Source organism: Petaurus breviceps, unplaced genomic scaffold, assembly GCF_028583685.1.
Source record: "Petaurus breviceps papuanus isolate PSGF00001 unplaced genomic scaffold, PetGlider_PUasm1.0 90763, whole genome shotgun sequence".
In the NCBI taxonomy this organism is placed as follows: domain Eukaryota; kingdom Metazoa; phylum Chordata; class Mammalia; order Diprotodontia; family Petauridae; genus Petaurus; species Petaurus breviceps.
The window spans coordinates 11335985-11353469 of record NW_027187340.1 but is presented as its reverse complement, the minus strand read 5'-3'; the positions used below and the strand labels follow the sequence as shown (position 1 = coordinate 11353469).

The 17485-nt window shown below is 37.3% G+C and overlaps 1 protein-coding gene across 2 annotated transcripts in view; it reads right to left on the bottom strand.

Moving 5' to 3' along the window:
* Positions 1–17485, bottom strand: part of ITGA4 (integrin subunit alpha 4) — a 96691-nt gene that overhangs the window by 37160 nt on the left and 42046 nt on the right. For both annotated transcript variants that reach the window (XM_069068568.1, XM_069068569.1), the window contains 5 exons: positions 15208–15302; positions 12758–12848; positions 11336–11381; positions 10793–10947; positions 6984–7138 (listed from right to left, as the gene is read on the bottom strand). In XM_069068568.1, coding sequence (XP_068924669.1) covers positions 6984–7138; positions 10793–10947; positions 11336–11381; positions 12758–12848; positions 15208–15302 — 542 coding nt within the window. The remainder of the gene's footprint in view (positions 1–6983; positions 7139–10792; positions 10948–11335; positions 11382–12757; positions 12849–15207; positions 15303–17485) is intronic.

The window sequence follows — 17485 nt, the reverse complement described above, 5'->3', positions numbered from 1 at the left end:
GGAACTCACATTCTAATGGGGGAGACAATATAAAAACATATATATATATATATATACAAGATATTTACAGAATAAAATAATTGGAGGTAATTATTATAGAATAATTGGAGATGATGTTAGGAAATGCTCCTATCACAAAGGAAATACAGAAGGTATGACCATTCAGAATTCTTTATATTGTTGTCTTCCTACTAAAATGTGAGCTCCTCGAGGAAAGGGACTGGTTTTTGTCTTTATGTCCCCAGCCTTTGGTACATTGCCTTGGGTTGGGAGTAAGAGGTATCTAACAGGGGTGGGGAACCTGCAACCTGGAGTCCACAGGTGAGGTCTTCAAGTGTGGCCCTTTGACTGAATCCAAACTTCACAGAACAAACCTCCTTAATGAAAGAATTTGTCCTGTAAAACTTGGACTCGGTCAAAAGGCTGCATTATCTACAGATGTAGATTGGCAATTCATCTCCATTTTTAATTTATAGGCTTAGAGAGTTACCATGGAGATTGAGAGATTTGCTCAAAGTTCCACATTCAGTATGTGTCAGGGACAGCTCTTTAGCCCAGGTCATTCTGACTCCAAGTCTGATTTTCTCTAAACCCCTATCGCACACTGCTGATCAAGCAACTTGCAGAACAGTAAAACTATCATACAGAATCTATTGCTCCAACTTTATATTACATTAAATAAAGTTTTCTTCTTCTTGTCTTACTTTATATAGTAAAATGAACATGCATTCATTACAAATTTTACTAGCCATCAAAAAAGGTAGAGAAGTCAGATTTCTTAAAAACAAAGAACTCTGATTGATAATTTATATGGCTAGGGAGAGGAATAGACCTATGATCTTATAGATACAGGTAATTCTCCCTACCCACTTGTGTAGGTTGACACCTTCTCTCCTCCTTAAAATCTCAAACAGTTGTAAAGAACACAAAGAAGTTAGAAGGCTTGCCTAAGCTCCCACAGCCAATATGGATCTGGGAAGGACTTGATCCTAGATCTCTTGGCTCTCAGGAAAGCTCTCTACTATGCCACACTGGCTTTCTTGCTGCTGCTGCTGCTGCTGTTTGTCCTTCCTTCTTGAAGAGGACCATGACATCAAGGAGGTGATACCATTACAAGTAAATGAGTTGGATTTAAGTGAAGGACTGTTGTGCAATGTCACCAGCCTCACTTTCTCCTGTGGAGTCATCTGGGTCCAGTGGCCAGATATGGATCAGGACTACTGGAGATGGCTCAGGATGCATTGGGGATCCTTGGTCTTTTCAAGCTAAGGTATTTAAAAGGGCTCAGTTTGACTGAGGCAGAGCCTACTAAGTGATTATAGTTTGTAAAGAGGAAGGGGATGGATAGGTTGGGGAGACAGGAAACCAAGAGACCTCTGCCATGAATTCTGGTTGGAAGCCAGGTGATAATGGAAGCATAATATATGACTCATTCTATTAATTGGTTGGTTGATTGGCTGTTGTCCTTCATTCACCATATTAGAGTCAAATTACAATGCATCTGACTGTGGCTAATCAGACCAATACAAGCTCAGAATGCTCTGCCACAGGTTGGACACAAATAGTCCATGAGAACATTTGGGGGTGGATTCTCTAAATCTGCACATCTCACATTTCTTTTGAGCTAATTTGTTCATCTTGCATTTCTTTTGACTTAATTTAGCATCTGGGAGATGTCTAGTATGAATCAAAGAACTAAGAGGTGAGGGTTTTTTGTTTCCACGTTTCCATATTTTTATACACACATATCTACATATATGTATATATAATGTGTGTATGTGTATATATACACACACATATAACATAGCTATATATCTAATTTTGTTAAGTCACTCAGCAAGTGATAATTTTAACATGAAACCTTGACTATACAAGAATGCTGCAAATCAAGGTCCAAATCCCAAGTTATCTACTTGTGAAAATGGAACAGCTTGAAGCACTAAATTTTACAATAGCAAACTTGATTAAATTATTCCCCAGGTGTGGGAGATAGACAGTCACTGATCATCCCTTCACATGTCCATTGCTTTAATTCTTTTCAACTAGCTTGCTTTGACCAAATCACATGTGATCTAATTCATACTAATTTTCCACAAGGTCTTCTCTGCATCTGCTGTATATTACTTCCATTATCCTAATTAGCTATTAATTATTCTTTTCTCACAATATAGAAAAAATGCACATACACTCTTGCAGGGACTTTACTCGACAGACAGTCACACTTACTTAACTTTAACAGTTCTGTATAAGGAATGAAGCTTCAGTACCAAAACATGTCTTCAGATTACTAATTAAGATTTTGGAGGAAAAAGAAGTCAAAGTGCTAGGGTGATATCTGTATTAAAAGTAATAAAATTGCTATGCTACATTTTTTATGGACAATTACCTAAAATGATGCACACTACAGCCATGGCAATTGGCACATGGGTCAAACAAAAAGAGAACTAAGTCCCACTGTCTTTCTATTATCTTCTGTTTAGTTTGCATGGAACTTTGCATTTGCAGGGAATCCTAGAGCTTCACTGTAGACAAGTATTCCTGTAATTTGGTCAAATGGTGAGCTATTAGGGGGAGGGAGGTTACATGTGACTACAGGTCTGGTATCTGAATTCCTTTGCATTCTTTCAGTAATGTAAAACTGTAATGCTAATAGCATTTTAAAGTTTTCCAATGTATTTTATGTGCTTTATTTCATTTGTTCCTCACAGTGACCATGTGAGGTAAAGCTAGTTTCCCCATTTTAAAGATAGGGAAATTGACACACAGAGAGGTAGTAAATGTCAAGATTCAAACTTGGGTTTTATTGACTTCCAACTTCAGAACCCTTTCCCACTTCACCATGATGTGTTTGTTCAATTCAACAAGCACTTTCAGTAAGTGACAATTATTTCATAATACCATTAGATCGTTAAGAATTGTTGTTCAGGGGTGGCTAGGTGGTGCAGTGAGTAAAGCGCTGGCCCTGGAGTCAGGAGGATCCGAGTTTGGTTCCAGCCTGAGACACTTAACACCCACACAAAAAAATACTAGCCATGTAACCTTGGGCAAGTTACTTAACCCCAAAAGGCAAAAAAAAAAAGAATTGTTGTTCAGTCATTTTCAGTTGTATCTGACTCTGTCCCATTGATGGATTTTCTTGGAGTGGTTTGCCATTTCCTTTTCTAGCTTATTTTACAGATATGGAAACTGAGGCACATAGATTAAGTGATTTGGCTAAGTCAAAGAGCTGGTAAATATCTAAGGTTAGATTTGAACTTATGAAAATGAATCTTGCTGACTCCAGGCCAGAACTCTAGTTCTGGCACCCAAATTTTTCTTTAATCAAATTTATGATTTCATGTATGCAGGGGAGTCCCTTATACTAAGGCAGGTTGGCCCTTGAACTTTAATGCATAGCCTCATGAGTTAAAAGACCTGCCCAAGGTCACATAAATAGAATGTGGCAGAAGTGGAATTCAAACCCAGAGTTTTCTGTTTTTTAGGCCAACTCTCTTTGCACTATACCACACTCCCTTTCATGATTTCAATATATTACAAAGAATAGAAAGTCAATTAGTAGACACTGCCAGCTCACTCTAAGAAGGGGTTGATAGAATAGCAAGCTTTTGAAGATATCTCTGCTGGTAAAAGGAGGAATAGCTGTGGGAGCTTCTGGAAGGTAGAGTCCACAATGATTCTTCAAATTCTAAGAGGGCCTGAGATTCCTGCAAGCTTGACTCCAAGCTTGACTCTAAGTATGACTGAGGCAGTACCAGAAGAGTTTGGGCTGGTTGCTTTTGGGGAACAGGGCAAGAGGGGAAGAGAAGATGCTCAGGAAAGGACTCAGAGCTGAGTCAGCAAAGGGGAATGAAAGCTGCACTGGAAGACACTCCAGACCTAAGAAAGTGGTGAAAAAAAAATGTTAATATTGCATATTAAGCTTAAAAATGTTTCATGTATGCTTTCCCCCCATGGAGAGCTGGTTGTTAAATGTTTACCAGTTCATCCTTGAGTTAACCTTCCCAGAATTAGAAAACACCATAGAAGGTGTAAACATTCTGATAATCATGACATATAGGATATTCATCCTCAGTTGACTAATCTGGCAGCTCTGGGCTTATACTTGAAGGGTACTCTAAACAACATTTTTACAATAAACGTTGGTTAATTACCTACTTAAAGTCTAAAAGAGAATATAAGACATGTAAACTAAAGAATTAGCTACAGAACAAGGCCTCCTTTCAGATAGGCATTGACACCAGCAGAAGTAATGCTGATATAAAATTAGCCTATGCTACTATTTCAGGAGAAATATATAAACATACATTAAGTATATTAGTCTAATTTGTTCTTTAAAAAAAGTAGAGAGAAACTAATGAAGATTTTCTTCTTTATACTACATACATTTTCTATATTCTAACATAAATTGCTTACTATATTGAGGGTGTGTATATACAATTGAAATTAGTAAACCTTTGAGAAGGCAGATTTGAGAGGTTTGTAAGCTAACAGGATCAGACCAATAAAATCTTATTTTCAGGAGTCCGTGTGCCTCTGCCTAGGAAATAAGGGGAGGGGGAGAGAGAGCTGTTCCTATATAAGAAAAAAGAAGCCATGCTCTTCTGATTAATATGAAGAGTACCCACTCCACTGATTTGATTGAGTAGCAGATGGGTAAATTGGTAGGCATACCTGGTCCAAAGAAATCCCCAATATCCTCAGCAGAAATTCTACTGGGAAGAAGGAAAATAAATTTCTCCATGTAGTATAGAAAACAGCCTCACCAAGTGTTTGTGAATATTTTGAATATTTTAGTGCTTCCATCAGAATTGCAATGAAGTTTTTGCTCATCAAAAGTCTCAGGTAGTTTTCCATTGCACAGAGTTAGCCAAACAGTTCCAAATACTATAATCAATTAACAAAGCAATCTTCTGATTTACCAAAATTAAACTGGGCTGTGGAATGATTTCATAAAATGGGAGGTCTAAAGTCCAATTGCCTCTGTCCTATGAAGCCTCTGGGATTCAATGAAGGAGTGTGTATGTGGTGGGGGGGGGGGGGGAAGTGACAACACAAGTGATGAGCACTCCAGACTCATGGGGGAAATTCTCCTTATGTCGAAAACTCATCTACAGAATACAAATATTACGGTAGCTCTAACATCTGGAGCTTTAAAATTAATAATCCTACTAATTTCAAAGCAACTCACTGTCTATGACCTTTTAACTCCAAATGTTTTATAGGCCTTAACAAACTGGTACAATTTAATCTTCTTTATATAACTCTTATAATAGAGATGAAAGTTTTGTATCTGCAGGAAAATCACAGCTTTGGTTCTAAAATAAAAAATGAAGACAGAATTCACTTCTTTTGATTGCATTCAGAAAATTTTAAAAATCTATGACATTTTCAAAACATACATTCACTGCTTCAAATAATAGAATAAATGAGTCCACTCCAGCCCACTGGTTTTAATTGGGAAACAAGAGAAATCAATTCAGGAGATGCCAATCTGACAGATTACATAAAAGATGTGGTGGGAGTGGGGGGTAGGAGCATCCAGTAAAATACTGTGGTCACTAAAGTTTGCCGTTTTCTCTTTCCTCCTCAGAACCTATGCTAAGGATACAATATACATGTGAAGCCAGATGAGGACCTATGGATTCCCTTTGATCTCAACTAGAGATGCATTCTGAAGTACATGCACAAATTCCAAGAATCTTTCTTCATCTGCAATAGTAAGACAGGTAGGAGAACGTGGAGAAAAAGCTTTTTCAATGTGCCTTTTGTTTACTAATTCAAACCAGAGTCCCCTCGAAATGGCACATTGGACCTTTCCCTTAGTTTTTTTTTTTTTAACTCCAATATTTGTCACTAAAACTGATTAAGGCTCTGAAAAACTATAGCTATGACCGATTAAAAATAGAACCTACTTAATCCCCACCATACAAGTGATTGTTAGGTTAATGTCATCCTATGCCTTTGGAGCTCTACCCTCCAATAGCTTTGCACTAGTACTAGAATAAAAACCATTAAGGGAAATAACATTGGAGATTACTGCTCTTAGCATTTAATAGTATATTGGATTCTTTGTGTTTGTTTGCATTTGTTTAGAATAAGTACCTTAGAGAAAATTAAGTTCTAAGCTGAGGCTGGTGTTTGAAATCCTAGAAAGGGCTTCTGGGGACAGTTTAAGTTTTCTGTGTGTGTTTGTTACAAGAGATAATGTGACAATAGATGCACCATTCTTTGATAAAAACAAAACAAAACAAAACACTGGCAATGCTTTCTATTCTGACATTTGACTAATATAAAAAAATGTGATTGGTAGTTTAGGCATAATTGTTTCCATTTTCGAAAAGTGTCACAAACTCCACTATGACAGTGACAAGCACTGGCTACAACTCTTTGGGCCCCAACTACACTGACAATTCTGGCATGAAGTCAAAGAACCTATCCCCAAACAGCCCTGCTGGCCACAGCTTCATCAGAGGCCCAAAGAAACAAATACAAACACTGAGAAGGACTGGCTCCATTGGGCTATTTCTGAGTCCTAAGCTGAACCAAGGACTCTGTACACCTCCAGGCAAGGTTATGAACAAGAGAAGTGAAATTACAAACAGAGTTCTAAACCGACACCCCCTGTAATGATGTTTACATGGATGGGTAATACAGTAAACCTGATTTACGTAGACTAGAGTTATAGAACCTGACATCTGCATAGTGTTCACAGTTTATGAAGCACTTCACCATATATCATTCCACTGAATAATGTATATGAAACAAAAGGGACGGAAAGATGGATTTTTAATGAATAGGCCTGGGTTATCTCATGTACATAACATACAACTATATTATGTATATGATTCAGTTTCACTCTAGTAGCTTACAGGAAAAGATCAATTTCACTGGATTACATCCTATAAAAGATATCATTTTGATAAGGTATAAGGTATAATATAAGGGCTTATATTTTATTAGTAACAGAAAATAGGTCACATTACCCGCATAAATGCCTGATGCTTCTTGCAGTTTTCTGTAACATTGAATACATTGATGGTTCCTGAAATCACGTCAGATGTTCCATTAGAAGAAAAGTAAAATCTTGATGGGGTCTCGGCCTTTCTGCCCACATCCAGGCTCATGTTGTAAAACAAAACTGCAACATCAAAGAAAGGATAGCCATGAAATTCTCCAAAAGTAACTAACATTAATTAATCTGTATACTTTACTATTGTTGACAATAATGATGTTTAATGTTGCACTAGACATTACATAAATATCTCATGTTCTTCATCAAATGGACTTTTGAGAACATTTGAAAGATTTAAGAAAAAAATTGTTAAGATGCACACGCAAAATTATTTACGTGAAAGCTAAAAGGGACTGACATATTGTTTCATTAAAAACTATGACTGTAACTAGGCATAGACCAACATCTTACACCATAAAGCAAGATAAGGTCAAAATGGGTACATGATTTAGATATAAGGGTGAGACTATAAGCAAATAAGGAGAGCATGGAATAGTTTACCAGTCAGATCTATGGAGAAGAGAAGAATTTATGGCCAAACAAGAGATAGAGAACATTATGAAATGTAAAATGGATAATTTTGATTACATTAAATTAAAAAGTTTTTGTACAAACAAAGGCAATGTAACCAAGATTAGAAGGGAAGCAGAAAGCTGGAAAACAATTTTTACAGCCAGTGTCTCTGATACAGGCCTCATTTCTAAAAGATATAGAGAACTGAGTCAACTTTATAAGAATACAAGTCATTCCCTAATTAATAAATGTTCAAAGGATATGAACAGGCAATTTTAGATGAAGAAATTAAAGCTATCTATATTCATGTGAAATATGCTCTGAATAATTATTGATTAGAAAGATGCAAATCAAAACAACTCTGTGATATCACATCACACCTATCAGATTGCCTAACATGACAAAATAGGAAAATGATAAAAGTTGGAGATGTGGGAAAATTGCAACACTAATGCATTCTTGATGTAGTTGTCAACTGATCCAACCATTCTGGAGAGCAATTTAGAACTATACCCAAAGGGCTATAAAAATGTGCATACCCAAATTAAATAAATCATCCTATTGAGTGGAAATAAAGTATTTTAGGAGATGAACTAGCTCTTCTAGCTCACTACAGTACTATGTAATGCACTTGAGTAATCATGCCCTCAAGAGAGTCTGAAAAAATTAGCACATTTCCCAAAATGCTAGTTTATCTTTTAGAAATGACAATCTAGGGGCGGCCAGGTGGCTCAGCGAGTAAGAGCACCGGCTCCAGTGTCGGGATGACCTGGATCAAATCCGGGCTCAGATACTCAGCACCACACCCAGAAATAACTGGCCGTGTAACCTTGAGCAAGTTACTTAACCCCGATTGCTTAAAAAAAAAAAAAGAAATAACAATCTACAAAAAAAGAGATAATCATTTCATCCACTTTTTCCCAAGACTGATGTGTACCAACGGAGGTGCACAACCAGCATTTAATGTTAAAATAGCAGAGACCAAGCTATTCTGGGTAAAATCTAGTTTCCAAATCTTAGTTCAGTGGAAGCTTTTGTAGGTAAATGGGACTGAACCAATCCATTCAGTGTAAAATGCAAAGAGGGAGTGAAGGAAAGAGAGCAAACCACTTCTAGTAAGACTCAAAAAGTGCTTGTTTGGGGGCAGCTAGGTGGAGAAGTGAATAGAGTCTGAGCTCTGGAGTCGGGAGGACCTAAATTCAAATCCAGCCTCAGACATTTAACACTTACTAGCTGTGTGACTTTGGGTAAGTCACTTAATCCCAATTGCCCCTCCAAAAAAAAAAAAGCAAAAAAATATGCTAGTTTTATTCAATATGCATCGTCATGCATTGTCTCCCTTGGAGCTCTTCTTAGGCAAGTAAATACAAAAGATGTACCTGTAGCAATGCAGATCTTCGATCTTATATATGAGATGAAGGAGTTATATATGAGATCTCTGGGCTGCATTTAGGAGAACTTTTCTATCAATAGTAAATGAGGGGTACAAAGGAAAGAAAGAGAACTCATAAAGGAAAAAAAATATAATGTCAACAGGATAACATCAAAAAACTGGCTTTTATGTATTACTTTGTCATTAACTCTGGGTGAATGACCCACCTCCTCTAAACGACAGTTCTGACTACAGTCTGACAAGGAATCTGTCCTCTGTTTGCCTCAGTTTCCTCAACTGTAAAATGTGTATAATAATAGCACCTACCTGTGAAAATCAAATGAGATAATATTTATGAAGCTCAGCACAGTGCTTGGCATGTAGTAGGCAATTAACAAATGTTTCCTTCCTTCCTTCTTTGCTCCCTCCCCCTTCCTTCCTTCCTTTTTCCCTCCCTCTCTTCCTTCCTTCTTGTGGCCCCTACTGAAATTCCCTCACGTTCTTGTTGGACAACCATAGCAAGAAGTACTGAACTGGGATGTTTCCAGACAACTACTGGCATTGCATCTGATCTCCCAAGTTGGGGAATATGTAAAAAAATATGAGAATCATTCTTATCTCATTCCACTTCCATTACAATTTAATTTTGACTCAATTGTTGTTGTTCTGACCTTCTATATGTTAGGGAAGGGAATGAAATAAGCATTTAAATAGTACTTACTCCATGTCAGGCACTATACTAAATACTTTGCAAATATTATGTCATTTAATCATCAATCTGATTTAATGTTAGCTGTATCTATAGTGATAGCAGGTAGTCACTGAGAAATCCCTCAGTGTTGGCTGATCCCAGTTCTAGTTTTGCCACTAACTTGATGTTTGGCTTTAGCTCAGTCATTTAAGTTCTCTGGGTCTCTCAGTTTTCTAAACTCTATAATGGAGAGGATGAAGGGGATAACTTCTAGTTTGTCTTTCTGCTCTCACATACTCTATGAGATCTATAATTTAAGATGATCCTTTGGTTGGAATGGTAGCCTTTGATTTTTACTGTCAACTTTTTATTATATGTGAACTAGAAAATTTGTGAATTATTTGTATAAACACAGGCTTACACACACACACACACACAATGCTACTCCTTCCGTGTCTTCTCAAATTCACACTACTTTATTATTTGCCTCTATATAAAGTAATTAGGAACATAAATAATCAGATTTTATGTATAAATACTAGAATATTATCTATGAAACTCATCATATATTTACAGTCAAATATAAGTGATTTTTGGATTATCCATCATTTTGGATTGTTCACATCAATGCTCTCCTTTTAGTACATATAACTGAGAACCGGATATTTAGAATGTAACTGGCCCTGCTCCCAGAAGCTGGTTTGTTGTCATAATAAATCATTAAGAAGCAGGCTGTTCTTTATTTAAATTAGAGTTTTGTTCTGAACTTATATCCCATCAAAGCTTCAATGATAAAACCTGGCTGGCCCCTATAAAAATGCTTTCTTCCCATCAATCCATCTTGTCAATGCAGCCCAATAACTGAAAAATATGGCAGCCTACTATAAATGAGCTTTGGTGGCACCTTGTGATTATAAATGGACTTTCCAGATACCATCGAAGTTGGTTGTTCCACAATATACTTGTGAGAGGAACCTTCTCTTTGGGTTCCACCTATGGAGCCTACATGGTAACCTCTTTCTCATCACTCATTTGCTTCACAAGGGTAGGGAACAAAGAGGAAGAAGATACAGAGCAACTAAGTACTAAGTATCTGCTCTCAAGGGATTCTTGACACTTCAAGACCAACACTAATTGGCAAATATTTAAATGGTGCAGTGAGAAGCACGTATTCATGGACATAAATACATAAAAGCAGACTTACCAATATAGCCCGGGACTTCTCGGCCTCTATATGAAAAGCAGAGGGTCAGGTCCATACATACAGAAGGCTGTCCATTTTCACTACATTCAAACTTAGTTCGGTTCACTGACTGAGGATGTTTTAAAGAAGCCTCAACAATCACCACAGGTCTTGTCCTACGAGGGAAATAAAGTGAACAATTTTAATTATAGAGTGATGTATCATTAAGGAGATCCATTAATGCCTATGCCTTTAAAAAGTGGCAGTCATAATATCAAGCAGTTATTTCACTAATGTCTGCATATACATATATAGACAACTGCTTCATGAACTGAACCTAAGTTAATAATTCACTTAAAAATTCATTAAAAGATTTGAATTCGACATGAAGACATTTATTTAAGCATACAATTCTGATGAAAAATCTTCAAGGTCAACGACTAAAGTTGAAAATACCATAAAGAGCATTATGAGATCACAATCACCTTGCTAATTTTAAAAACTGTCTCTCATTATTTACAATTAAGCCAATTGTCTTTAGGCACTGAAACGTATCAGCCTCACCTCAGCACCACAGCAGAATCAGACCAAAAGGCACCAACAGCTACATCTGGAAGGGGGAAAAAATGGACACAGATTGATGATCACTATTAGTCAAAAGGAACTACTTTTCAGCCATGAATACTGTATGGCACAGTCACCTTTTCATTGTATCAAAACACCACTAACAAATAATTAATTAGACATGATATAATAACATCTCAAAATACACCTATTGTGTTTACCCTAAATGAGATCATTGAGAATGACCCACATTCTTATCATGATAAGTGTATTTGTAAAAGAGAAGAGCTTGTTAAAACTGAATCAGCATTCAACCATGAGGCTAGAACCTTCCACACAGGAATTCTCTCTTTTCTGCCTTCCTGATCTCTTCTTATTAAGATGTACTAACTTTTAAATCTGCTTTTTAGTTCTTTTGAAACCAGCTATCCAAAGGACCATAGATCATAGATTTAAAGTTGGAAGAATGCTTAGAAATCATCTAGTCTAGTCCCATCATTTAACAGTTAAGGAAACTGAAGCCGAGAGACGTCAAGTGAATTTTCTGAGGTCACAGGCATAGTTGCTATTGTTCAGTTGTTTTAAGTATGTCCAACTCTTCATGACCCCATTTGGGCTTTTCTTGGCAAAGATAATGGAGTAATTTGCCATTTCCTTCTCCAGCTTACTTTACAGATGAGGAAACTGAGGCAAACTGAGTTAAGTGACTTGCCCAGGGTCACACTGCTAGTAAGTGTCGAGGTTGTATTTGAACTCAGAAAGATGATTCCTTGATTCCAAGCTCAATGGTCTATCCACTACACACAAATATAGTACCAGGATTCACAGGATCTTGGAATTTAGAACTGGAAGGGATCTCAGAAATTATCCAGTTCCCCTCCCTCTTTTTTTTATAAGGAAAATAAGACTTAAAGCTAAGTGACTTGCCTAAAAGAAGACAAAGAATAAGAGAGAACCAGGTAGAACCAGAATCCCAAGTCACCTGACCCTAAACCAGTCCTCTTTCCACTGCACTGAGACAGGGAAGATAATCAAGTTGTAATGAAAGCCGGGCTTCCTCCAGAAATCCTGTTATTTTAGAGAAAGCACCTGGTCCATTCTCTAAATGCAATCCAATTTTGTAAGTCAGTAAAATCTTGACTAGGTTTTTCCAGATGAGTCTTGTATCATTTGTGACAAAACACCTACCAACTGTCTTATTTACATGTATAAAACAAACATTTTCGGGGCAGCTAGGTGGCTCAGTGAGTGGAGCCCTGGCCCTGGAGTCAGGAGGACCTGAGTTCAAATCCAGATTCAGCCACTTAACACTTACTAGCTGTGTGACCTTGGGCAAGTCACTTAACCCCAACTGTCCTGCTTTCCCCCCTCTTAAAAAAAAAGACCAAAATGAAAAAAAAAACCTTAAATATTTTCATTCACCTGGGTATCCATTATGATCTGCATCGATGCCTCCAGATATTGATTGTCCAAACATGCTTAAAGACTGGCTGATGTGAAGTCCTTGGATTCTCTGTAAAAACAGGTGAACTGCATGGGAAGATGTTTTAGAAAGCCTCATTTCCAAAAGGAAATAATTAATTAATTCTGGCTCTGAGATGTCCTGGATTGTTTTTGACAAATACTGACCAAAAAAAAAAATCTGTGCTAAATACGGTATCTAGAAATTAATGCTTTTGTTCTATTTCAATCTCTAGATACTGATTTATAAGCTCCAGACTATTTGCCAAGTTTTTAAAAATGGTTTCTTTATTGGGTCATATTTACACATAGTAATGGGCAACTAGGTGACTCAGTAAATAGAGTGCTAGGCCTGGAGTCAGGAAAATTCATCTTCATGAGTTCAAATCTGGGCTCAAACACTTATTAGATGTGTGACTCTGGGCAAATCACTTAACCCTGTTTGCCTCAGTTTCCTCATCTGTAAAATGAGCTGGAGAAGGAAATGGTAAATCCCTCCAGTATCTCCACCAAGAAAATCCCAAATGGGGTCATGAAGAGTTGGACACGACTGATATGACTGAACAACAACACATAGAAGTAAATAGAAGTAAATCATTTACTTTAATCTAAGGCCCTGTTTGAATATTCTACACATCAAAAACTTCTCTTTAGTGTCAAATGCCACTCCTATACCAGTAGCCTTCTAGTAAGTCTTTCTTCTTCAAATTGAAGTGAGTCATCTTTTTCAAAGTCTGACATTTGCTCATATCCTCATCCATTCTCAAAAAGCAATTACAAAATATGGAGATAAAATGAGGGATTATGAAACCTTATTGAAGGTTACTGCATATTTGGCCAGTCACCTAAGTACTGACCATTTCTTAATTTAAAAATAAATCATATGTGAACGTCAGTAAACAGACATTTCTTTGATTAATTTGGTTTTTTAAACTATGTTTCTGAATCAGACCTGTACTTTATTAGCACAGGGAGCTCCTGATAAGGAAATTCTCTCCACTGTCATAGATCAACAACAGCAGCTGACCTATAACTTATGGTTTCAGAGAGTTTCCTGGCTCAATAAACAGTTGAGTGACTTATCCAGGCTCACACAAAATTTGTGACAAAGGCAACACCTGAACCAAGTCTTCCTGACCCCAAAGTCAGCTGTCCATCCAGTATTCCAAATACTAAATTGCCTTAATCGTTAGATAAGAAAATGCATTAAAAGTATTTTCTCTCAAACAATCTACACATAAAGATCTGCTTTCTCTCTTGTTGTTTAGTCAACTACTTATGTCCCAACTCCTCCTGACCCCATTTGGGGTTTTCTTGGCAAAGATACCGAGTGTTTTGACATTTCCTTCTCCAGCTTATTTTACAGATGAGGAAACTGAGGCAAACAGGGTTAAGTGATTTGTCCAGAGTCATACAGCCAGTAAGTATTTGAGGCCTGATTTGAACTCAGGTCCTCCTGTATCCAGAGCTGGCACTCTAACCACTGCATCACCTATGTGTCCTGCTTTTTCTATGAGGAACCACAATTAATCAATCCTCAAGAGAAACCACAACCAAAGTGGAAGGGTTCATTTTTAAAACTGTGATGATTTCAGGGGTGAGGAACTTGCAGCCTTGAGGCCAGTGGCCCTCTAGGTCCTCAAGTATGGCCTTTTGACTGAATCCAAACTTCACCTGTGGTCTTGAGGCTGCAGGTTCCCCAGCCCTTACATAAGTTATTCAAAATTCAATAAAATGTAGACTCCTTGATGGAAAGGATTTTTTTTTATATCCCCGGGACCCATGGTAGCAAAGTGACATGCACATAGTAGGCACTACTTAAATGCTTATTGATTGATTCATAGGCTGTAGAAATGTTGAATTTCTATCATTATTGCAATAAAATAATTTTATATAAGTTTTATAAACTGATAGAACCAAAAAAGTCAGCACAAAACACAAGGATGTTAGGGTTGTAAGATGCCTTAAACATTATCTCGTTCAATAATTCTCTTATTTTACAGATAAAGCCTGGAAAGCTAAAGTGACCTTGCTTAAGAATCCAGAGACAGGACTGAAACAGGGATTTTCTAACTCAATTTCATAGCTCTTTCCATTAAGCAATTCATTCTCCAATTCTCTCATTCTCTCTCTCATTCTCTCTCTCTCTCTCTCTCTCTCTCTCTCTCTCTCTCTCTCTCCTCCCCTCTCTCTTTCTCTCCCCCCATCCCCTCTTTCTCTCTCTCCTCTCTCTCTCCTCTCCTTTTCCTTCTTTTCCCTTCTCTTCTCTCTCCCTCCTCTTCCCTCCCCAACTTTCCTTTCCCTGTCTCTTTCTCCTGTCCCTCCTCTCCCCCTCCCTTTCTCCTTCCCCTTCTCTTTTTTCCTCTCCTACCCTCTCCTTTCCTCTCTCTGGAAAAAAACAGAATACTCACCTGTGAAAAGGATGGAGAGATCCCATCTATTCTGCCATTGTAAATATAAATAGCTCCACGTAAATCATCTTCTTGAGGAGCCCCAATAGCAACATCTATAAAAGCAGTAAGAAAAAAATAAATATTATTCAGAAAAAAGAAGCAAAAATAACCACGTACTTGTGAAGTACTAGTCTTTGGTTATGCTAATTTTGATGACTAGTCTTTATGACATTTTAGTTCAAACTGAAAAGAATAAACATTCACTCAGGCAAATATACACCGAGTGCCAACACAGTTTAATAATAACTCCCATTCCCATGGTCCTTTAAGGTTTACAAAGTGTTTTTCATAATTATCTCGTTTGATCCTAGCAAACACCCTGTGAGCTAGGTGCCATTATTATTCCCCATTTTACAAATGTGGAAACTGAGGTTCAGAGAGGCTAACTTGCCCAGTCACGTGGCTAATAAGAATCTGAGGCAAGATTTGAAACTCAGTCTTTGTGACTCCAAGTCCAATTCCATCCACTATGCCATGTTGCCTTTCCTAAGGAAAATCTATAAAACCTATCTTAAAAGATTACATTTCTGGAATCATTTAAGTAGTTAAAATATAAATAATAGAAAGCAGAATCTGTGTCATATAAATATCCAAATGGGTTACCATAACTCAAAAATGTATTACCTACTGGCCAAAATAACGGTAATAAGCTTGTGTTTATCTATAATGCTAATTGAGCCACTAGAGAATCAGGAAAGGGAGTGGTTAAAACTGCCCAGGAGAAACTATGGATTGGTGATGATCTCTTACTATTCGGAGGACACACATGAATGAAATAAATCACAGTCCAGTGAAATATGAAAATATTCAAAAATAATTTATGCATGTAGGAAGAGAACAATGCTTTGCACAGGCTAGAATATAAAGCAAAATCAGGGGTTTCCTTGCTGTAGATAAAGCTGAAATATGATCTGGGAGGACAAAGAACAATGACTTCTTCACTTAGCTTTTGTTCTTCCACAACTTCATTTTTATATTAAGAGGTAAGGATATGATTATTGCAGTAAACTTCATAGCTTTAGCATCTGCAAATTTCCTGAGGGGCTATTTTTCTATTTTTGGAGAGGGGGACATCATCTTGTATCTGGAACACAAGATCCCCTTAGGAGGTTTAACAGAATTTACAATTAATTTCTGCCAAGGTTGATAGTTGTTCATGACTGTATTTCAAATCAACACTAAACATAAGCAGTCCAAAAGAAAAAAAAACCCAAAGCAGTTTTATAATGGGATGCTCTGGCTGGCTTGTATTGGTTCTCTTAATATGGTGTGTGTGGTGGCTCAAGGTCTCAAATATAGACTAACAAATAATTCTTGTCAGGGAGGGGCTTTTACATCACTACTCTTTAGAAGTGGGAGCCAAGAAAAAAATGTCTCTGAAGAGCTAAAGCTCAGTGGATCACAGTAAAGAAAAGCTTAGTTATTGCAACATTTGGCATAAAGGCACGGTGTTTTGAAGCAGTATGATCGGTACAGACTGAAAGATGATAGACCTAGCAGAGATGATGCATCCAGTGGAGAACAGAGACATGATGTCAAACAGAAGGTAGCTGTATTTCACCAGAAGGCACCAGCAGTGAGAGTCCTGGAAATCAGTTACCTCAGCCACGTGAACACCACAATTGCAAATCTCCCCTAATGTGTCCCCTTCCTGTGTTTTCTACATCCATACACATTCTCTTTTTATGGTGCTCCCATGTGTGTGGCTTAACAACTTGTGAGAATGTTCCCCACGTTTTTATAGGGGACATTTTTACTTGCCATTTTACTATGCTGTTTGACTAAATGTCTTTTGCTTTGAATGAATGTCTACTGGCTGGCTAATAAAAGCAAAAACGTCAGTGCGGGGTTCAAGAGCTATGCTTTTGAATGGGTGCTGACCCATAGAGTATCTCCAGCTTAAGGTAGTTTTTCTTGAGTCCAAGTATGAGAGGAAAGGTGGTACCCCCAAATGCTGTATACAAATAGTAATATACATACACATAAAATAAGGACCAATAAGTAGCTTATATCTACCATAGAGAACAATTAGCAATTGTACCCACTAAAGGCTCTGCTTATACTTCTATTACAAAAGCTACCTACATTGTATTCCTACTTAAAATCCCATTATGGTGTAGGAGTAATCCTGCGTTCTTAAAAGCTATGACATTAGATTACAAGCTTTTATAGGTTTTACCATATTGGAAATGTTTTGAGTCCCCAGCATGTCCAAGCTCATCACCAGGTTGACAGA